Raw genomic sequence first — 24,749 nt, 5'->3', positions numbered from 1 at the left:
ATAATTGATAAGTTTTCAATTAAAAAGGCAACATTTTCAGGTCTAATACAAAAATCTATTTAAATTACTGATAAAAACTTACGCTTCTGTTGGCCCAAAGCCAGAAAATGCTTACATCCAAGGGGAAAAAAAAAAGTAATTCTGCAAGTGTCAACTCAGACACTGTAGTTTTTTTAAAAGAATGTTTAAAGGATTTATGGTAAAAGTATGCCTAGTTTTGCTTTCCCCATATGGTTTTTAAAGAAATACTAAGGTGACTACAAATTTATTGAATTCCACATGAAAAACATAGCTTTTTTTTTTTTTTTTAACAGTAAATACATGGTCATCTGTCAGTATCTTCCCTATCCCACCACCCAAATCCTGGAATCAAAAGTTTTCAGAGCCAAACTGAACCTAAAAAATAAAGGCCAATGCAGGTTTTTAATAATAGTTTGGCAACTGAGGACTAATAACCAAAATCTATTGTGAGGTTAAATCCAAATTGTTCTCTTTATGGCAAAACTGTAACCCAAAGGAATTTCAATCAGAAGAACCAAGACAGATCAAAATGACAGCCAATCAATCTTGTTTGTGCTTTCTGAGACGGAGATTCCCTTACTCTTTACTTTTTAACTGTTTATTCAGAGCCTGACTCTACATAAACAAAGCGTATGTGATGGTAGGGGCTGCCTCAAGAGATAAGAGGAAAAGGAAATCCATTTAGGTTTTAAATAACTTAAAACTTATTATCTCTCTCAGGGATATTTTCATTTTCACTTTAAAATAATTTGATCCAACATTCACAATTAGGAGAGTGGAGCTCTACCTTGGGGCCTCAGGTTCTCATCTATAAATATTAAGTGAATTCATGAGAAAACTCAGACTTGACCATCTAGACCCCATTCTATGGACCACTGCCAATGCATAGAAAAAAGTTTTCACCAGCCATAGCAAATTAACAAAAATAAGAAAAATGTAGTGAGTTTTACATAAAACTAAATTTATTCACTTTAATGATCATCTTTACTTTTGAGATTAGGTACTGCCCACTGTTTTAATTCTTAAATGACTACCACTATTTTTCCCTAATAAAATAATGGTTAACGGTAGATAATTTTTATTAGTTTATTTTATTAATGTTTTTGTTTGGCAAAATTAAAGTTACCACGCCTATGTCTGTCCCTCAATCTAAAAGTGAAAAATTGATTATTTCATGAAATCCAAATACTTAGGGATCAATAAGCTAGATGAGCTCCCTTCAAACTAAAAGTCGCTCAAGAAATCTCAGGGACTTTTAAGTTTAAGGACAATTACAGAACTTGTACTACAACACAAAAATAAACACTGCATTTGAGAAAATAAGCGCAAGTCATAAGGAATATTTGGTATAGATATCTCGACTAAGGTATTATATAAATACAAATCATTCAGAATGTAATAATGGTGATGACATATGTTAAAAAAGAGACAACCGGCCCAAAATGGAGTCGCCTGTGCTAAGCCCAAGTCACCAAACTAAGACTTAAAGTACCTAACCTAATTACAGTTTCAGCCTCTCCCAGGAACATAATCTTAACCACTCAGTCTGGGATTTCCTGGTCAGCATTAGCCACATAATCCACCTGATAGACCCTGCTGTCCCCCAAAGGAAGGTGACCTTGCCTGAAACAATCAGCTCTTAGCTAAAATAACTTCCTTGCCCTGCCTCCTGCCTATAGAAGTCTTTAGAGTGTCTTTGTGTCTGCTGGATGGGATAGGCCAATCAGATCTTTAAAATTTACTCAGATGAATTTCATTTTTTAACACACAAAAAGATCCCAGTACAAATGTGCAGGAAGGTGGATGGGAGAGAAACAGTATAAAACAGTGAAGGAGCATGGGCCTTGCACAAGGAGAAGCTGAACTTATATTCCATATTCACATTCATACTAGCTATAAGACCTTTAGCATGTCTCTTAACCATAGCTTCCTCATCTGAAAGATAGGGATGATAATATCTACTTTACAGAGTGATTATTAAAACCAAAGAAAATTAAACACCTTAAGCATCTAGTGTATAGTGGCCACTTAGAAATGGAAATGATTATTACTATCACTGTGATCACATGCAGTAACATTTCTCAAAGAGCACCATTTGTTAGATCTTCCCAAAAGTACATTTTTGAAAATACACCTTTGTGTGTGGTTATGTCAGAGACATAATGAAAGTACACTGATGTCAGTAATGTACTCTCTGCAGTGGATGTATGTGAAAAAACTAGAACCCGTGTGTGTGTATGTGTGTTTTCTAAAAATAAGCATGTCACATTCTCAGGAGAGTTAGCCAATCTATTATTACTAGTGCTAGACCTTTCAGCAGACAATCCTACTCTGCCTTTCAAGGTACTGATGAGCCCTGCTCTAAATTCTCAGGGCACAAAGACTCTCAAATAAGTTAATGAGAAGTCAATGGGAAATTGACTTTTCCTACTCTGTGCTCGTCTGAATGCAACGCTCTGTTAATCATGCCATCCTTCTTGTTCTCTTTCCTCCTACCCTAAATTAAAACTATTGGCGGAAACCCATACAGATATTTCACAGTTTTCATTACGACGAAAAAATATCCTGGTTAAAGCTGAGGTCTATCAAAAACCTACAACCTAACCATTGGCTGAGATTAGAGTCTCACTGAAAAGCAAGGGCCCTGATTCCATCATTTCCACCATAATACCACTTTGCATTTGTATAGAACTTTTAACTTTTCAAAGGGCTTTCACATCTATTATCCCATTTGGTCATCACAATGACCCTGTGCAGTAGAAAGGACAAGTATTATTATCCACAATTGACAGATGAGGCAACTACAGCACAGAAAGGTTAAGTGTTTTGCCTAAGGCCAGGAAGCCAGAGGAGTGCAGCGGTCTCCTTACTTCCAGTCCAATGCTCTTTTCGCCAGACCACTAGAGAAGGTTTCGTACACAGACTGCAAACTCAGAAAAAATAAAATAAAATGAATAAGAGAAAATAAAATAAAAATAAGAGAAAAGAACAAATCAGGGCTCAGGGAAGCTATGTCTCTTCATTGTCATTGAATTATTCAAGCTTAGTATTAAAGTTTTAGAAATGTATCCTTTTCTCCTGTTTATCTACTTCTGTCCTGAGACAAATGTTAATGCAAATTTTCACTGAAATTTGAAACACAAAAGAAAAGTCATTTCGGGATATATTCAAATCACTTAGATTCAGTAAGTAACCCTGTAGTTCATTTTGGGGTGGGGTGGTTAGTGCATAAAATAACTGAGAGTACATCTTAAATCATGTATCCATATTAAGCCTGCAGCTACATTATAACTATAGTCTGTTTGTAAGGGTGAAAGAGATCTCCAGTTGAAAGTAGATTTTGAAAAATTTTTTAGAGCCCAGGGGTTCGTTTTTAATGAGCCGTTACTTTAAGTACTGCATAAAAAATACAGGAAATTGATAGTCCATTTAGTCTGCACCATACCTAATGCAAAAGTCATTAAGATGCATTATTCTTAATGTTCATGATATGATCAGTAAGTGTCTTTTGAAAAGAATGCCCTTAACTTTCACGTAAGGAAATCTTTAAAAATCTTATATATTATATAGAAAAATGTTATAGCAACTGTGATTTACTTTTATATCTTCACTATGCCAAGAAACAGCATCCTCAATTACATTAACATTTTAAAAATAGTCCTCATTTGTAATATACTTACATATGACAGCATTGCCTTCATTTCTTCATCACTTCTCACTGTAATTCGATCACCATCTTCATCTTCATCTGTTTAAAAAGCAATATAATACAAGTGATAAGATTTGCATTTTTTAATGTACAAAAACCATGTTATCTGGGAACATAATACAACTGGTTTGTACACTTGATATCCAAATTCTCAACACCATATTTTGTGGATGTTAAGGTTACTGGTTCGTGGTTTTGTTTTTCTGTTTAGAATACAACCAGAATCTCAATAAAGAACTAAAAGTTTTAGGAACAGCTGAAAATTAAAATATTGCTCGTGTCATTCAAGACATGTACCTAAGTTAAAGTAAATATAGGGACTTCCCTGGCGGTCCAGTGGTTAAGACTCCATGCTTCCACTGCAGGGGGCAAAGGTTCAATCCCTGGTAGGGAGAGTAAAATCCACCATGCTGCGCGTGTGGCCAAATAAATAAATAAATAGAAATTTAAAAAATAAAGTCAATATAACTGGAGTATGACTGAACAGGTTTGGTTTGGAGAACTTTAAAATCCGAAGAAAGGCCAGTTTTATTTAACTATTAGTACTTTTTCCTTTCCCACACGGCACCCCATCCCTCTTTTCTCCATTCTTCCTCTCTCCCAAGCAATCTGTCATAATAGTATAATAAAAATGGCTGACATTTACTGAACACTACTGTATGCAAGGCACTGTGATTTATGCTCCATACCCCCTTAAAAGCCTCACAATGATTCTATGATGTGGACAATATGACTTGATTACTATCATTCCCTTTTTACAGAACTGAGAGCCTAGTATAAGGTTAACTTGCAAAGCAACTCTAATAAAGTTCTCCTCATAACCCACTTGATCTTGTAGCTCTCTTTCTATTTCTGAACTGTTTCAATTGTACTGGGTACTCTCTGACCACAGTAAGCTTCAAATGGTGGTTCGTGCTATTGTTGAATAATTTAATGGTCTTAAAACTAGAGGATACAGACTTCCCTGGTGGTGCAGTGGTTAAGAATCCGCCTGCCAATGCAGGGGTCACGGGTTCAATCCCTGGTCCGGGAAGATCCCACATGCCGTGGAGCAACTAAGCCCGTGCGCCACAACTACTGAGCATGCGCTCTAGAGCCCGTGAGCCACAACTATTGAGCCTGCGCTGTAGAGCCTGTGAGCCACAACTACTGAAGCCCGCACGCCTAGAGCCCGTGCTCCGCAACAAGAGAAGCCACCTCAAGGAGAAGCCCACACACCGCAACAAAGAGTAGCCCCCGCTCACTGCAACTAGAGAAAGCCCGTGGGCAGCAACGAAGACCCAACGCAACCAAAAATAAATAAATTAATTAATTAAATAAATTTCTTAAAAAAAAACCAAAACTAGAGGATCATAAGACTTCACAAAACACTTAACCAGAATGGATATATTTCAGTAAGTGGATCACCGAAGCAGCCACATCTAGAAACAATGTACTTACTTCATTGATCCTTCTCTTATTTAAAACAGTTTTGAAATATGTCTTCAAAACTGTTTTAATAACCTGAAGATAAACCAAGTGAAAATATCAGATCTCATTTTTAGCCCAAAATGGAACTGGCCATCTGATTACTCGCTCATCTATACTATCTGCCAGGCAGGACCCAGAATGACTTTCGGCTATTTCTAAATATTTACTTAGCTACTTCATCCTTCTAAAGATTAAGATCTGTCAACAGGATAACAGCATATGTGGCAGACTTTAAATGTACAGTTGAAAGAAAAATGCTAAGAACATGTTGAGCAATGCCAGCATTGCTGGAAGGCGTACACAGCCTCCCAGGGGGACAACTTGGAAGGGGCAGGTCCTCTCTCATTTGGATGCCTCAGCTCTGGTGCACTTGTTAAACTGAGTTATTATTTTTTTGGTCACTCTTGGGCATCTAATTGCTGATTTGGTCAGATGCAGAGAACCTGATCCCAGGCCTGGGGAACAAGACAAATCTCTCACCATAAAGAGAATAAGCTAGCATGACACGCTCTGGGGACTCTTACTGAGAACACTGGGGGAGTTCAGTTCAGCACCTGGATCTTAGCCCACCACACCTCAGCAGGCCCTCCCTCCTGTCCAGCCGCAGTTCTTAAGGTATCCCCGTTTGGTGACCACACCATAGGAACCCTAGAAGGGAGCTTGTATTCTCCCTAATTAGCCTATTTCAGAGCAAAACGCTACCTTCTTTTTCTCTCCCACAGCCAATAGCAATCTGACATCATGAGGGAAAGCAGCACTTGAGCCTGTCCAGCTCAGTGACCAAGCCAACAGCTCTCACTGGGGTTTTCTCTCCAAAGTAATTGTTCCTGGATCCTAGATACAGGTTCACTCCTGCAGTTTCCCAACTCTCTGAATATCTGCATAGCTAGGAGCTGTCACAGTCACCACTGGTATTATCTACCAAGAGCTGCCTATTTTCAGTATAAAAGGCACACAATGGTCACTATCAGTAACAAAGAAGGCACATTCCTAGGGAGGTTACATATATAAAGGACTACAGAGAGATCTAGCATTTTCCTTCCCTCTTTTTTTTTTTTTTTTTTTTTTTTTTATAGCTACAGACTATATAGAGCCAAATTGGGAGAGAAATGCCATTCTAATTTTGGAAACAGAGGGAGTTTCTATAGAGGTTCCAGAAACTAGTATTTTCAAGGTTAAGTCAAAAAGCTGTCATACAAATGCAGGAAACAAAGGGGAAAAACAGACATTGTATAAAGGAATATAATGTTACATATTACCACACATGAAAGCACTTTACATTTTTTGTTTTAAAACCAAGTCAAATCTCAGTTTGGATGTGTACGAAAATGATTTGTTCTATGAAGTCCTGAACTTGATAAAATTTCCAGTCTGAACAAAGTAGCTTTTTGTAAATCTCATTTCTACACTAGAGCTAGCTACAGAGATGGTTGGCTACAAAGGGACAGATTATATTCGAATTTCAACATACACAAGATCTCAATAAGGTATTGTTCACATGGAATGAGGAAGTGCTTGGAGTTCAATAAAACAGGTGAAAAACCTTTTTATAATTTGTAAAGAGAAGGCACAGATTCCAGAAAAAAATCGTTTAAATCACATCTCTCTAAATCAGTAACAAGAACAACAACAACAAAAAGAATCCTCTAAGCTCTCAAAGTCAGGGCTTGAACCTTTAAGGCTACTTAAAACTAAAGATTCTCAAATTCTAAAATTCTATGAAATCTCTGAGGGATTATTTCAGTTACCTGAAATAATCTGGTAACTGTGAGGGAAGTCAGTTAGCAGACTAATCTCTTATGTAGCAGTTCCATAGAAAGCAGCTATGAAACACTAAAGGGCACTTTGTTTTAAGTGGACAGAAAACTGAGGACAAAAGGCCAGAATAGCTTTTGATGCAAACCTAAAGTGCTGGAGCTGTCCCATAAGGAGACAAGGTAAGTTGAAAGAGGCATTCTAATAAAGCCTGAGGATAAAATCAGGTTTATATGACACAGTGATTAATAGTTTTATGGATTAATAAGAGCCTCCATTTTATGTAGGTACTGCTCTCCTTTACAGATTGCTCTTTAGAGGACTCTGCTTCATTCTTTAATATCTGTAATTACTAGTTTTAATGAAGACTCCTCGTTCTTGTCAGAAAGGAGACTGAGTTGGAAAAGTAATTACACAGAAGAGAAGACTAATGATTCTGGCCCAGAGGCAAAATCCAAGCTATCAGATGCCCTCATGGCAACCCAAGAGCAAACCATTGGCCTTGACATTTAAAATGAGAATACACATCTCTCTAAACACAAGGAATTCCAAGGAAGACATACAAATGGCCAACAGGTACAAGAAAAGGTGCTCCACATCTCTAATCATCAGGAAAATGCAAATGAAAACCACAATGAGGTACCACCTCACACCTGTTACATAGCTATCATCAAGAAGACAAGAGAGAAAAAGTGTTGGTGAGGATGTGGAGAAATGAAAATCTTTGTGTGCAGTAGGTGGGAATGTAAACTGATACAATCACCATGGAAAACAGTATGTGATTCCTCAAAAAATTAAAACTACAACTACCATGTGATCCAGCAATCGTACTTCTAAGTCTATATCCAAAGGAATTGAAATCAGAATCTCACAGAGATATCTACACTCCAATATTCATTGCATCATTATTCACAATAGCCAAGATATGTAAACAACTCAAGTGTCCATCAATGATGAATAGATAAAGAAGATGTGTACACACACCCACCCAGGCACACACACACACCCACACACACACCAAGGAATATTATTCAGCCATGAAAAAGATGGAATCCTTCCATTTGTGACAACATGGATGAACCTTGAGGGCATTATGCTAAGTGAAAAAAAGTTAGAGAAAGACAAATACTGTATGATAGCACTTATATGTGGAATCTAAAAAACCCAAACTCAGGGTTACCAGGGGCTGGAGGGTGGGGAAATGGGGAGATATTTGTCAAAGGGTATAAACTTCCAGTTACAAGATTAACAAAGTCTGGGGATCTAATGTACAGCATGGTGATTATAGCTAATAATACTGTATTACATACTTGAACGTTGCTAATAGATCTTGAATGTTCTCACCACAAAAAAGAAATGGTAATTATGCATCAGGATGGATATGTTAGCTAACACTATGGTGGTAATCATTTTGCAATATGTAATGATCAAATCAATGCGCTATACACCCTAAACTTATACAACGTTATGTGTCAATTATATCTCAGTAAAGCTGGAAAAAAAATTTAATAGACAATGAATTGAGAGGAATGAGTAGTGAAGGATAAGTAGAAATACATACCAAGCAATTTAGTATGACAATAACTTAAAATACTTTTCTGAATAAAAAGTTGGATATACACAGCCAGCCCATCTAGCAAAGACCCTGGCTGGGCCTATCAAACCAGATTAGCTATAAAAAGTACACTAACTGGAAACATAAATCATAAAAAACTTACTAAAATGGCACAAAGAGTTTCAAAGGTATAAATATGTTGAAGAACACTAGAAAGCCATGGCATGAAGTAGAGAGAAGCAGAAAAAAATAATTTGAACTCTTTTTGTCTTACACATGGAGGTTCTTTGCCCTCTGACCAAAAAAGCATGACTAGATATGACCAAGAAGGCAGAGGAGGGGGAGCACTCTGATACACTGGTTCACAATGAGAATTCCAGGCTTCTCCAGTTGCCTGGAGCATAGTAATATGATTTTCCAGCACATTAGGGAAGCAAAAGTAGAACCAGAAAGTCTATGTACTGGCTGGATTTTGTTAATGTCACTTAAAATGGAGGCAAAAATCCTAGCAAGATACCAAATAGAGTGCAGCAGATGGTAAACAAATATTATGAAGCAATCTTCACAAAATCTGCAGTGTGTCACAAATATACAAAATGGCAGAGTTTGGGAAAAGACAATCATAACAGGCCATATGTTGTTAGCGATTTTATTTCAAGCAACGTGCAATCCAGAAGAGAAACCAAGAGGAGGAACATAAAGGTCCGAGAGCGGAGACGCAGCCTCAGGTAAGGGGCGGTCAGAATGGCAAGCAGAGTGCCTACTGAGTAAACAGCAAAAAAAATCAGACTCTGGGGAGCGCTCAGCCAAACGGCACCCAGTGCAGCGGCAGGGCTCAAGTGGGCTTTCGAGAAAAACAATTTAGCTTCTACCAAGGGCAACAGAACGTTAAGGCAATACTGTACTTTATATGTCATTTGTCATATTACTTCAGTGCCAGGTAAGAAGAGTCAATTAGAACTACAGCAAAGGCATTTTTCTAAGGCAAGAGGAAAGAAATGAAAACATAACTGTAGAGGTTAAAAAGGCATCAATAGGAAATTACCAGAAAAGCTGTCAAATTTAGAACACTTCTTTTTTTTTTTTTTTTTCCACTCATTAACCACAGAATTATTTTAATTAGCAACTACAAATCAGTTGAACCACACATGTAAAATTAGAAAACACAAATATTAAATATGAGCATTTAAACAGGAGTGAGAGGAACATTGAAACACTAAGACAGTGCTCTCTGAGCTCAAATCATGAACCACAAGGGGCTTCGGTCCCCATTTCTCTTCTTTGGGGAACTCTCCAACCTTCTTCCCAAGGCGTAAAGTCAACCAAATGCCCTGAGGAGCTCTGGGCCTCACACTGATTCAGTTGCCCTGCACCCCAGAGTTGGTCACTGTAGAACACTTCTCAGGTGTGGAATCTAAGATCTGGTCAGGACCAGAGGCCATAGTTTCTAAGGCTAAATCTTCATATCCATGAATTTTAATTTAGCTCCATGCCTCCCACCTCCTGATTCCTTCTTTACTTCTTTGCTTCCTTTTTCTTTCCAAAAAATATTCAAGTGCCCACTATGTAGCAATGTTCTGGACACTGGGGTAATAACAGTGGAAAAAGGAAAACCCCTGCCCTCATGGAGTTTACACTCTACTTGAGAGAGACTGAAGGGTATGAGGGAGTGAATCATACAGATATCTGGGGAAAGAATGTTCCAGGCAGAGGGAACAGCTCATGCTAAGGCCCTGTGGCAGAAGAATACCTGGCATGCTTGAGAGACTGAAAGAAAGCCAGAGTAGCTGCAACAGATTGAGAATAAGATGGGGGAGAGAGACGAGTTCAGAGAAGTAATGGTGGGGCAGAGTTGGGGGAAGATGAGGAAGGGCAGGGCCTTGTAGGATATGTTAAGGACTTGGCTATCACTCCTGAGTGAGAAGGAAACCACTGGAGGGTCTTGACTGTAGTGATCTCACTTAACTTCTAAAAGGATCTCTTTGGCTGCTGTGTGGATAAGAGGCTATATGGAGGCAAAACAGAAACAAGGAGACGAGTTAGAGGACCACTGTCCTAGTCTAGGTAAGAGATGATGGTGACCTAAACCAAATTGAGGTTTTGAGCAGTCATCACATGCTGGATATATTTGCTTGTCCTTATTACTTCATTCCTTCAACCATCCATGCATTCCAGAAACACAAATTGAGAGTCTACTATGTGCCAGGTACTATGCTGGGTTTCTAGCAATTCAAAAATGAGCAGCATTATCTACTGCCCTCAAGGAACTAGCCTGGTGCTTGGGTAAAGGACTTAAACTTCTTAATTCTCAGGTAAAACAGCCAGACTACTAACACCTACTACTACTAATAATAACTCATAAGACTACAAATACCTACTACTAATAATAATAACTACTCTCACGAGACTAAAAAAGATTAGGACTTTTTGCGTCGATGATACTTCAAAACAAAATTTCAATAAATTAAAGCTCTCTTCAAATAGTCTCAAATTCTAAGGATACACAATTAACTCTTACATGTTAATTTTTAGACTCAGTGTACATCTATTGTGAATTACAATTTTTCATTAACCTACCCAGTTTTTCTTATAAGCAACCAGTTATCTTTTACATATGCTATACTGTAAGAAAATAAAACTTCATATTTCCCAGAATTTTTCCAGAAATTCATAAAACTGAAAAGGAATCTATTCAATGAAAAGTGAGTATAAAATGGTCACGGTTAAAGAAAAACAAATAAAATAAAGATTTATCCTATAGTCGCATTTTCTGAACCAAAACTCAGACACATGGTTTGACCAGTGTGAAGATCCTTACGAGGGCTACAGATCAGAATATGTGACGTCAGAGTATCACGGAAAAGTAGGCCCATATGGTATTTATAGGTATAAGTCAGTGTTTGTCTACATAGACTTAAAACATATCTTTCACATCAACAGTAAGATTTTACTGTCCAGCAACACCAGCCCAACAGTAATTTTACAGCAGTAACTTGTCTAGAGAAAATCCAGGGAGAGGTACACATGTAACAGATATGCACAGGAAACTCATTAGTGGGCACAGTTGATTTCCATCACCTCACATGTTGGTGTACTCATTAATCTGTTAATGAAATTGTGAAAATCAGCAGGGATCTTTGGGCCTATATGAATGTCAAGCTCCTACAGCATACGTAGGGCCCACACATGCAAACATTCAAGATTTTTTATGGTTATGGAATTTAGCTTCATCTCAGAAGTGTTCTCACATCTGGGAAAAGACAAATTATTCAATAACCAGTATGGAATCAACTGTCTATCTGCTTGAAAAATAAAGCTGGATCACCACCTGACTCCTCCTTTCACCAAAATAAACTGAAAGATGGTACCCAAAAAAAAAAAAAATCTTCTGCCTTTGCAATAAAAACACATGCTGTTTTACAAAAAAAAAAAAAATCCACACAAAAACACATAAAAGCATACATATTTATAAATGTGTGTGTATATTTAACCCCATTAAAGTAGGAAGAAAAAAGAATTTGAATTAATGTTTTTTCAACATCCTGGAATGTAGACCTTTCTAAGCATGGCATAAATCCAGAAGTCACAAAATATGACAAATCGGTTCTTGTAAAAACTTTAAACTTCTCTATGGAAAAAAAGAGGAAAAAAGGACCAAAACAAGCTTAAAGGAAAGCAATAAACTAAACAAAAATATTTATAACATCTAAGACAAAGGGGAATTTTCTTAATATTGGAAAGCTCTTAAATCAATCAGAAAAAGACAAATAACCTAATAGAAAAATGGGCAAAGGTGATAAATAGTTCACAGAAATTAAATACAAATGACCAAAATATAAATGAAAAGATGCTCAAGCTCATTTATAATTGAAGAAATACAAAATAAAAATAAAACAATAATACAATAATCTTTTTCACATATCAAATTGACATCAACTAAAAAGTTTATTGGACTCAAGAGCTGGTGAGGGTAGAGAGAAATGGGCATTCTCAAAAATTGCTGGTGGGAGTGCAAATTGGCTCCACCTTCTAAAGAACAACATGGAAATATCTATCAAAACGTAAAATACGGGTACTCTTTGTTTCAGTAGTTCCAAATCCTAGGAATTTATCCTACAAATACATTTCTACAAAGTGGAAAGCCATAAGAGATAATGCTGTTGACTGCAGCATTTTTTCTAATACTACTAAAAAACTGGTAACATCTTAAATTTAAAACTGGTCCATCAACAGGTTAAATTAAGTCATACCCATAAAATTAAGTATAATGTAATTATCTAAAAGAATGAAGTTGACTTGTACACACTGATGTTAGAAAGAGGCCCAACACATACTACTAAGTGGGGGCAGGGGAAACTAGTTGCAATCCAGTATATATTATATATGAGAAGATTTCTGGAAGGATACAGAAGAAACTGTTAACTAGGGAATTGGGGAGATGGGGACTTTTACTTGTTGCTTTATTTCGATACTGCTTGAATTTTTTTTAAAGATCATCTATACCTTCTTAATTAAAGAAAAAAAAAATCAGACACTATTTATTGAAAGGTAGTACTTTCATTTGTGCTCTTATTGTTAAGGGAGAAAGGACCTAAAAGTGGTAAAAAAAAAAAAAAACGAGGTTTAGGGCCATCAGTCCAAGAGGTAAGTTTGGCACACATGGGACTACCTCCCCTCATTCACTCCTAAATCCACTTGGAAACACCATCCCTGGGATAGAAATCAGAAAGAATATAACCACTATAGACCCTCTGCCCCCTTGGGACATAGGGCCCAGTCAAGTGTGGGAATTTGAATCTGGAGCCTGAATTGTCCACCACCAACCAATTACATCCCACGCCTGCGCAACTGCAAAAATAATCGAAAAAAAGCAAATTACTTACTAAGCTTTAGGTTACATGCATTTTACAGTTCTCTTTTGAATATGGACATATATAACATTCCATCTTATTCAACAAGGGTATTCCTACAAGGCACAAAGTACACTCGTCCCTCAATATCCACAGGGTATTGGTTCCAGGACCACTCCCCCCGACCCAGAGGATACCAAAATCTGTGGATGATCAAGTCCCTTATATAAAATGGCATTGTACAGTTTGCCCTCTGTATCCACAGGTTCCGCATCCACGAATTGGGCAGGTGTGGAATCCAAAGATACAAAGGGCCAACTGTACTAAGAAGAAAGCAAGAGTGAAATAAAACATGGTTTCTGTCACCAAGTCATTCAATATCTGGCACACAACCAACCGGAAGGGAGGCCCAATAGGTTATGTGCTCTAGTATAGTGCCCAGAGAGATTAACCACACCTGCGGGGATCGGAGGCTTCACCGAAGAGATGGCATTTCTTAGAACTGAATTATCAGTAAAAGAACCTAACCTTTCCCCTCTTTTCCACTTACTCAACTCTTTTACTCTATGTGAAACAGGTAAATTTGACACTGTCCTTTCTCTCGTTGCTTAATTCATATCACTAAATATAACACCTCTTTTGTATAAGTTAGTGTTGGGTATACTTTGCAGTATTAAATATATTACTATAAATATCTTAAAGTTTTATTTATTCAGGAGTTGTTCCATCATACCATAAACAACTGAAAGAGCTCAAAAATTTCAACAAATTAGCTTATAAACTACATCTTTCCAACTATTTCTTATACATAGATTTCATTTATTAGTGAAGATCCTTGGTACAGAAAATAAGGTCGCCCTAGAACAATCACAAAAAAAGCCAGCCTAGGATTTTAATTCTATAATGGAAAGTACACAATAATCTAAGCACAAAAAAACAAAGAACTATCATTATTTTGTCTCTGTGTATTTTTGTTCTTATTCTTTTCACCTAAAACTGATCCAGATGCAGATGGGTATAGAGCTTCTGCCCTTGTTGGGGGAAAAGAAGGAAAGTGATCTCTAAGAAGTTAAACCTAGAAATTTAAACATTTTTTCTGTTAGTGTTAAGTGTACTTTTCGTGTTAAATATATTACCATAAGTATTTCTTTGATCAAAGTTTTATTTATTCAAGAGTTGTTCCATCACACCCATAAACCATACTTAACACCCTTCACAGGCTTTCAACACACTTGGTTATAAAGAGTGCAAGTTTTATAGTCAAACAGAACTGCATTTGAGTATGGGTTCCACCACTTCCTAGCTGATCACTTTCAACAATCTTTTCATGTCTCTGAGTTTCAATTTCCTCACAAATATAATTTTCCTACCTCACAGAGTTGTTGCAAAGATTAGCAACAATCCAGGTAAACCATCTAGTACACTGCCTAGCACAGAGCAGGCCATCAATAAATGATAGCTAAAATAATCAGCATTACCACTATGAACCCTAACTCTGAAAGCCAGTAAGGCACAGGTACATCGAGCCACTTGGAGGGACCCAGAAAGCAAGAAGTAGAAAGAACAAGGTAAGTTTCTTTTTTGCCACATTTAAAAACAATCAGAACATACAATATCAAGAATTCTGACAACTCTCAGAACAAGTCTCAACAGTGGTTGAGAATACACACATGAGAAGTTCCACTTTACCACTTACTAGCTGTGAGACTTGAACAAGTTGCCTACAGGAGATGTCCTTTCCTCAACTAGAACAGAGCTAATAACTGTCCTTCAAAGTACTTCATGGGGATCTTGTGAAGGTTAAATTAAATGAGATAAACCACAGAATGCTCTTAACAAGCATCTGGCAACAGTAAGTACTCCAAATGTTAACTACCAGACTGTCTGTGAAATCCCTGGCACCCCCAAGGAGTTACTCCAAGGGGTCTGAAGAGCTTGCAACACTAATATGTATTTCAGATATACATACTATTTTTCAGTAGTATATGGAGTCCAGTGTGGTTAATACAATACGAATTATTTTAAGAGTTCTCAAGTAGCTTTTAAAACCATGAAATGATTGTTGAAAAACATTCAATAGAGAAAGATATAAAGTAAAAAATTGTGCTCATTCGGCCAACTCTTCCCCCACTCCAGCCCCAAGTCTACTTTCCAGGGGAAACCACTGGAAAGCACTGCAGTGGGCACCTCTTCAGACTTTCATCTCTCAATATATACATGAAGTTGGGAGGAGGAGGAGGGATTAAATATTTTACAAAATGAGATCATACCATACATATTTTATTTATTCAACAGTATATCATGAATATACTTCTATGTCAATGCTTAAAATTCTCATTCTTTTTAGCCACTGCTTAATGCTTCAGACTATGGATAAATAATTTATTAATCCATTATTCTAGGCATTTAGCTTACCTCTAAATTTTTTGCTATTAAAAATAATTCCAGGGACTTCCCTCTTGGTCCAGTGGTAAAGAATCCGCCTTCCAATGCAGGGGACGCGGGTTCAATCCCTGGTCAGGGAACTAAGATCCCACATGCCACAGGGCAACTAAGCCACAACTACTGAGCCCACCCTCCTCAACTAAAGAGCCCGCGTGCCGCAAACTACAGAACTCACGTGCTCTGAAGCCCACGCACCACAACTAGAGAAAACCCACATGCCACAATGAAGAGCCCACGCGCTGCAACAAAAGATCCCGCATGCCGCAGTGAAGATCCTGCGTGCCTCAACTAAGACCCCACGCAGTCAAAAATAAATAAATTTTAAAAATAATAATAATAATAATAATAATAACTCCAGGGGGTTCCCTGGTGGCCTAGTGGTTAGGATTCGGCACTTTCACTGCCATGGCCCGGGTTCAATCCCTGGTCGGGGAACTGCAATCCCGCAAGCTGTGCGGCGCAGACAAAATTAAAAAAAAAATTCCACAAGGAACACTTTGTTTGAAGGGCATTCAACACATGTGTAGGTATTTCTGTTGGACAGCTTCCTAAAAGTGGATCTGCTGAGTCAAAGGTTTTGAACATTTTATATTTTGGTAAGTATTGCCAAATTGTCCCCCAAGAGAACATAAATAAAAGAGAGGACAATTGTACTCTCTGTAGTTAACCATCTCCTTAAAAAACAAGAACAAAAAGGAAAAAATCATGTGGAGAAAATGTACATTTTTGTACATGGAAAAGCAGACCACATCTTTGAGAAAAGATGGGACCACAGTTACAGATCCTTACTTTATCCTTCTTAACACCAGAGCCCCTGTGCTGACTAAACTCTCATCTTAACATTACTCAGCCCGTGACCTCCCTCTGGCTTATGTCAAAACCACTTTTCTAGTACACCCTGCCCCCACCCCAGTCCCCAAGCCAATTGTTTTGGGGGGGTGGGAAGGACTCAAGACCTGAAGTGTTGCTGCCATCATCTAACAGCCATGCCAAGCCCCAATAAAACAGAATTACTCCACGCAACGTTCACTTAAATGTTCTACTCTGTTGCTGTTTTAAAGCAGCAAAGGATTAAAATCTTTTAATCAATAATCACTGGCCTACAGGTAGTTTACACGTTTCATTTTGTCCCACAATATTATTACAGTGAGGAGCAAGAGCAGATAAAGGTCATGTTGGTAATTAAAGCTATATTACAGAAATATGCACACCCAGGATATGATTAAATAAGAAAATATTACTTGGTTCAGTATCATCATTAAACTTGCATTAATTTATAAATATTTAAATGTACCATATGATGATCATAAATAATCTGTTTTTGTCAGTTTCTAAAGTAACGCAACCCATAAACCCTTTGAAAAATTACTGCAGAAAGAAACAGTCAAGAAAGTATACAAACCAGACTTACATTCAAATGCTGTGGTTGTTGCTTCAGGCAGAACCTGGCCTATCACATCCTAAACAAAGAAAGAATAAAGGAACACAATTAGCCATCTTCTTTATTGCTAACATGTGGCAAATCCTAGAGGAAACAGGAGAGCCTGGAAAAGATTTTTGAAATGTTGGCATAAACTATAAAAACATTAGCTCATAATCACACTTAGCCCAGCAATCTAAGTGCAGAGTTTAAATCTCTATTCTGGAGCTTAAATCTCTATACTGGGGGAGGGGATCAATCATTTAAAAAATCCTTTCCACTCTGTACTAATAACATAATTTTTTACTCTCGATTCAACAGCATAGACAATTACACTGTTGTGCTTTTATAAAAAAAAAATAAGTTTCTTCTATGGGAGGCTATAGAAGGAATGTACTGTTAGTAGAGAAAGAGGTTTGGGGAGTCAAGACTGGCCTGGGTTTGAAGCTCAGCTCTGCACTAAACAAGCTGTGTGACTAGCAACAAATTACTCAACCTCTCTGAGCCTCAATTTGATTATCCTCCAATGTGGGTCTAGTAATGCTTACAGAGGTAATGTAAAAGGTATTAAATAATGTAATAAACATGAACATGAACTGGCCTAACACACTGTAGACCTTCAACAAATATAACTCTGGATATATGACTACCAACACCTTTCCTTGCATTCATACTGGGAAGAGTTCAAAAAACAAGTTTCCATGATGATGATGTAAATCTACAATACTACAATACATTTAACACAAACAATTCTTATCAACCTTTACTCTTGAGCAACTAAAAAACATATTTAATGACACCAAAATAAAGTTAATCTAGCCTACAAAAGAAAAAGTGTATATAACCTGATATCAATGTTTAAATGAATCTATAAAGTTGAAAACACTTAAAAAATAGTCTACAGAGACAGCTTATTTAAAGAGGTACAGAACACCTTCAAGAAATATTATGGGAAAAGTGACCCTCCATTATGTCCAGTCCAACCCAAATGGTCTGCAAACCTCATTGTTCTCTGGGAGCTCTGCCACAACGTCCCTCCTGGGCTGTGCCACAAACAGCACCAGGCAGCCAGCTGACAAAGCCACTTGCAGTATTTCTCAGCAGGGAGCCCACAGCCCTTCCAAGCAGGGCACTTAGCAGGGTGGTGGCTGCAACTTCCTTCTAAAGGCAGTTCTTTAGAAGCTTTTGCTGCAGTGGCAATTTGCATAATAGCCTTGTTTCTACTGTGTGTGTGTGTGTGTGTGTGTGTTTTAAATAAATCTGTGCATATAAAATTGATCAAAGGGAACTATCTTAGGCAGCCCTCACTCACTAGAGCCAAAAGAGATTATTTTTTTCTTCTTACTCTAGTCTTAGCAAATGAAACAACTTTCTGTGGAAGTATTTGTAAAAGATTTTAGTGTTGAAAAAAATCCTTTCTACATACTTGTAGGTAGAAAGTATTTATTGACAGCTAAATGAAAACGGTTGAGCGAGTATAGAGTACACAAGCAGCCAGTGTAAAGCCTGAGAGTGTGGACAGGAGCCAAACTGCTAGGGTTGGACCTTGGCTCTGCCGTTCAGTCACTGAGTGACTGAACTCCTCTGTGCCTCCGTTTCCTTCTGTGTAAAAATGAGATCATAACTGTACCTATCTTGTAGGACTAGTGAGTTAATATTTATAAAGTGCTTACAAGAGTGTCTAACACATGGTAAGTGCAAGTATTAGTGTCTGTTAAATAAATAAAACAAGTCACTGATGACTGGAACATTACAAATCTTACCTCATAACGAAACCCTAAATTTCAGCACCTGACAATCAGTGGAGGATGGTCTTTGGTTCACTTCATCCTTCCACAGCATTTACTGAGGACTAGCGAGTATTGGTTTAAAAAGGGTGGGGGGGGGGGGACCCTCCACTGCCCCAACCCTCCAAGTCTAGGTTATCACTGCTTACTTCCAGACAACCAATCTTGAGATGTGAACCCTACAGTATTAGCAAACTAATTCAAGATCCTTCCTACTTATGAATAGCAGAACCTGTCAAACAGCAAACTTCTAACAACCATCTGAAAACCCTGCTGAGAAGCAATGGCCTCCTTTGCCCATCAACATAAACAAGGAGCCACACAAACTTTACAACTAATGCGGGGAGGGGGGGGGAAAGAGAAAGAAAAAGCAAACCTGCTTGAGAGAATCATGAGAATCACGTGAACACAACTGACCATCTTGTTCTGTTAAAGCAAATAAAGTGGGGCTATAATAATGACAAAGAGGTAAAAATCACTATCTCCTGGTCTTTTCTAAGCAGGCACATTTAATTTTATGTGTATTTTCCAGTTGTATTTTAAGTGACTTATTTCAAAATGACCCTGTCTTATTCTCAACATTTTACTCAACCTAAAGAAAGTTTCAAAAGAGCACATAAGTTCACCTATCTTGTTGGTGATCATTTCTTGATCCTTTTCTTCTCCTTCCTTTCAATAAATCAGTCAAACAAATAGCAAACCAAAAATATAAATGAGCATCTATAACATGCCAGGAGGATAAAGATTACAAAACTGTAGGCTACAGAAGAATAAAACTTGCTCCTTGACTTTAGGAAGATTATAATCTGTCACAAAGATAGAGACAAACCTAAAAGACTAACAAATCAGAGCACTTATAGTATGATAAAAGAGCCAAACAAAAGACATAAATTAGCAAACGGTAGGTGCTAACTCAGAAGGCAGGAAAAGTCACAGTCTCAGTTAAGATAGAAGAAACTTCACAGATGAGGGGAAATCTGGGCTGGAACTTGGGAGAGAGCATTCAAACAGCAAGAGGAAAGGGGGAACATTCAGATCTCCTGCACAATTTTCCCCAAACTGGGGAGTGGATTGCCAAGGAAGAGGAGAAACACAGAAAGCTGAAAAACAGATAACCCACATGCCTCTGCCTATGAGGACCAGCTGGGCCTACTTCACAATGCACCAGTCCCTAACTATTCAGACGAAGGACAAAGGCCCCAGAGAGGCCCAGTGACTTGCCCACGGAGTCCCAGCCATTTGATGGAGCTGTGAATGGAGCCCTCAACTACTGACTGTGAGTCCAAAACACCCTCAGCTCCAGTTGACTCAGTGACTACAAATTGCTTCCGGCTTCCGTGTCTGGTTCTGCCACAAACCAGCTGTGTGGCTTTAGCATTTTCCCCATCTGGGGTTCATGCTTCCTCATTTGAAAACTGAAGTGAGGAGAGATATCAGATGAAAGGGAACATTCCAGGTTTCATTTGGCTTTAAATTTTAAGGTTCCAAGCCAAAGATGCTGATGTGACTGTTGGTTTTCTGCCTATTTCTCAATGAAGAGATAAGGTAAACCTGGAAAAGAGATCTAAGGAGTCCTCCAGGATTTGAGCTTGCAGTTCCAAGAACTTGATATACAGCACCCACTGTCACGAGCCCTTCATGAGGCCTTCCCAACATAACACGCTCCACCTGGGCGTACCTGAGCAAGCATGTGGCACACGGCACTCTGAGCTCTCAATGGTGGGACCGTTTGTGCAAAGTTTATTTTTAGGCCAGTCATCCTTGAGCCAACGTACAACTGAGAGATTGCCCAGGCCCTATCCCTTCTGCTGCAATAACAACAACACTTAGAGAGCACTTACTATGCTCCAGATTGTTGTAAGTACTTTACACATACCAACTCCACTAGTCCTCAGAACTCTGTGAGGTAGGCACTACTTTTATCCCCCCAACCCTATTTTTGCCTTTTTACAGATGAAGAAACTGAGATACAGAAGACACTTGCCCAAGTGAGTCTGGTAAGGCTGACAATGTAAACGCAGTCAGCCTGGCTCCAGTTTGTGTTTTTAACACTGTACCATTCTACTTAAAATAATATCTTCTGTTGTCTCAAATGAGTAAAGTGAAAGAAAGCTCTTGTCTTTCTCATCAGAGACACAATCTCACTTAATCTTTACAAGTCTTTGAGGCAGGTATCATTATCCCTAATTTACAAATAAAGAAACTGAGGCTCGGAGAGGTAGAGTGACGTGCCTAGTTAGTGGGATAGTTTACAATTAAACACGAATTTCTTGATTCAAAACCTAGTGTGCTGTCCACAAAACCATAACGGTGTGCATCCTCTTTGAAGCTCCCTCATTAAACAAATATTTCAGGGTCCTATGAAGCATCAGAAACAGAGAGGAAACAGAGGTGTCCGTCTCCTCCAGAAGTTTACCATCTCGTGGAGGAGACAGACAAAATTAGCACAAAACCCATATACTTTGCCAAAACAAAGTTGTAGAAACACAGAGGAGGGGCATGTGACCAAGACCAATGCAGAGGAAAAGTGAAGCTGGGCTTTGAAGGACAGGTGGGAGTTGGTGAGCTGAAGAAAGAGGCCCAGTGAAGCAGGCCTGGGCACCTGGGAGAACTCACGGTTAATTCTATATATCTGGAAGACAGGATGCTCATGGGGGTGTAATGAGAGATGAAGCTGGTGCCAGGCAGGTACAAGCCAATCAAGATGGGCCCAGAGGGGCTTCCCTGGTGGTGCACTGGTTAAGAATCCGTCTGCCAATGCAGGGGACACGGGTTCGAGCCCTGGTCTGGGAAGATCCCACATGCCACAGAGCAACTAAGCCTGTGCACCACAACTACTGAGCTGAGCCTACGCTCTAGAGCCCGCGAGCCACAACTACTGAAGCCTGCACACCTAGACCCCGTGCTCCGCCACAAGAGAAGCCACCACAATGAGAAGCCCGCGCATCACAACGAAGTGTAGCCCCTACTCGCAGCAACTAGAGAAAGCCCACGTGCAGCAACAAAGATCCAACTCAGCCAAAAATAAATAAATAAATAAATTTATTTAAAATATATATATATATGGGCCCAGAGGACCACGCCAAGGAGTCTGGGCCTTACCATGAAGGGAGATCCATGTGCATGTGAGCGTGTGGAGAACTCTGGATGCAAAGAGAAGGATGGCATATGTGTACAAGATCAGAGGCTGCTGGTTTACTCCAGCCTCTGCACTCCTTGCACAGACAACTGAAGATCTCTATGCTCTAGGTGGTCAGTAACATCCAGAAGTCAAAATGAAGGTACACAGATCAAATTTTGATTGAGTAACCTATGACAATCAAAAACCACATCCCAGATCTTCCTCTTCCCCCAAACCTCCACCCAGCCCCATCTTATCCTGCAGGTAAGTTCCACTATAGATCTGGTACTTGCAACATGCTCCTTGGTATGTCAGCTCTGCCTTTGATAGCGCACTTATTCAAAATATAAAATGGGCACGATGTACTCTATCTCACATGAATACTAAAAGCTGAGAAGTAGTACTACAGCATGTGGAAATAAATACCAAGTAAAGTAAGGAAATCTGAGTTCTGGCACTGACTCTCCCACTCACAAGCAACATGGCTTTGGAAAAGCCATTTCACCTCACTGCTCCTCGGTAACTATCTGCAAAAAAGATCAGAGGGCTCAACAGGCCACCTCCAAGGTTATCCTCTGCTCTAACATTCCATGATTTTATTTGAAATATATTTTGAATATTTATTATGAAAGTAAGACTACGTCATTGACTCTAAGATGCACATTTTCCCCTCTATTTTAACATCTCTGAAATTGGGTTTTGTCCATGTGTGGCATGTCACCGTTTAACAGGTCGCCATTTTTTTTCTTTCTTAGCGGTACATAAAAATAATATCTTAAAACTTATGACGTCTTAGGCTTGCTGAAACATGATTGGTTAGAGTTGCCTTGTTTCCCTTTCCCACTAGTTACCAAGTTTAGAGAACTCAGTAGAAAGACAGGCTGGAATCTGGCCAGGGACATTCCAAAAAATCCTTGAGAAAAACTCTCTTCTAGATTCAGCTTTTTGTATCCCAGTTGGTTGCTTCTGTGTGTGTGTCCCAGTCCAGGCTGAGAGTTCCTTGAGGGCAGGGGTCCAATCTGATTCATCTCTACTTCCCCAGGGACCTGCACACTTGTCAGATTTCAGTCTATACAATTAATCAATGCTTGTGGTGGAAGAAATAAAACTGCCCCCATACGAGGCCAGCAATGGCCACTAGCTCAGGCCACCAGGGTAAGATGTGGTGATCAAGGTGCTGACTTCCCTACAAATCCCTGCGCCCCCCTCGCTAGGGACACTGAGATTAGCACTCACCAGCACATCCCTGAAGAGAAGCTGCGGCCCAGAGTGCACTGTCCAGTCCACGGCTCCACTATTTGGAATCTTGATGCGAATCACCAGCACCTGGTTCTCCATGGCATGGAAGGGGCCAAGGGCCAGCCACAGCATTACAGGTTAAAGGGGCTCACATCCTGGTAGGGGGGAACCCCCTGGCTCCTGGTTAGGCGGGGGCTCGAAGAGGTGACAAGGGGACTGAGGGTCAGAGGACAGAGGGGGAGGGGGAGTGAAGAGAGGAGGTGGTCCGGAAGCAGCCCGCAGGCTCGGAGCCAGGCCCAGGCTGTATGGGGTTGAGGGATGTCTCCCTGTGAGCGTGGACGGGGCAAGGGGCAGGAGCCAGTAGGAACTAGCGGAGATCAGAAGGTTCTGGAGTTGGAAAAGAGAGCAAACGGCATCTTGCAGTTCTCTGCCGTCTGTGTGGGTGTGAGGGGACAGCACAGAGAAGACGCCGTTTTAGAGAAATACGGCGGCAGGTGTCCACTCCTCCTTAAAGGAGCGGAGGGTCCCCGACTTGAGGGGACTCAGTCCGGGGCTGTTAGGAAGGAGCCCCAGGGCCGCCGGACCACAAGAAAGCCGAGAGGACCCTCCGCGGGAGGGTCGGGGGCGAGTCCTCTGCCCCACCCCGAGCCAGAGTGCACGGCGCGCGCGACTCAGCACCGGCAACCCGAGGCCGCGCGTCCCGGCGGCGGCAGCGGCAGGAGGGGGGAAGGCGGCGGTAGGAGGGGGAAGGCGGCGGTAGGAGGGGGAAGACGGCAGCGAGGGCACTGTTACTCCGGAACCAAAACGCGCGGCGCCGGAACCCCGGGAGCCGGCGAGGGGACCCGCCTCCCGCGGCGCCATGTTGGAAGAGGGCAGCTCTTGGCCGGCCCCGCCCCCGCTCGCCGGCGGGCAGGACCCGAAGAGCAAGGGCTTGGCGTCGGGGCCGGAGTGAGAGGACCGACTGGACTATTCAGTCGTGAGACCCCACCTCCCCTGTCGCGAAGTGACCACACATGGCGACCGGGTGACAGCCCTTTCTTTTCCCGACCCTCATTAAACTCAGCGAGGTGAAAACATTTAACAAAAGAAGGAGGAAACTGAACTAGAGCAGGGGTCCGCCAAAAGCCGATTGATGGCTTAAAATGCGTACTGTTTCCCTGTTCAGAAGACTAGAAAAATAGAACTGCCCCTCTCGTTTATTCCTACTTTATCAGGCCCTGTACCTAAATATTCGTGGAGGTTTGTGCATCAAATGATCAAGAGCAAGGTTGTCTTTTTTTCATTTTTCCAAGTCACAGATCCGGAGGATCATCTTTCTCCCAAATGAGCAAAGCGAGTGTGGATTTTTCGGTGAGGTCCTTTACCCCCATGGTTACC

At 40.0% G+C, this 24,749-nt stretch overlaps 1 protein-coding gene across 5 annotated transcripts in view; it reads right to left on the bottom strand.

Annotated features, from left to right (window-relative positions):
• MAP2K5 (mitogen-activated protein kinase kinase 5) overlaps positions 1-24,116 on the bottom strand; it is a 263,618-nt gene extending 239,502 nt beyond the window's left edge. For 4 of the 5 annotated variants that reach the window (XM_082383386.1, XM_082383387.1, XM_082383388.1 and 1 more), the window contains exons 1-3: positions 23,370-24,116; positions 17,217-17,265; positions 3,702-3,769 (exon numbers count right to left, since the gene is read on the bottom strand). In XM_082383386.1, the coding sequence (XP_082239512.1) occupies positions 3,702-3,769; positions 17,217-17,265; positions 23,370-23,504 (252 nt within the window). In that variant the 5' untranslated portion in view covers positions 23,505-24,116. Of the gene's footprint in view, positions 1-3,701; positions 3,770-17,216; positions 17,266-19,388; positions 19,439-23,369 lie in introns of all 5 variants that reach the window. The other variant, XM_082383390.1, reaches the window with a different exon arrangement.
• Positions 24,117-24,749: the final 633 nt, after the last annotated feature.

Source organism: Balaenoptera borealis (genome assembly GCF_965194805.1).
Source record: "Balaenoptera borealis genome assembly, chromosome: 3".
NCBI classification, from domain to species: domain Eukaryota; kingdom Metazoa; phylum Chordata; class Mammalia; order Artiodactyla; family Balaenopteridae; genus Balaenoptera; species Balaenoptera borealis.
Note: the sequence above shows the minus strand (reverse complement) of the source record. Positions and strands in the feature narration are given on the sequence as shown.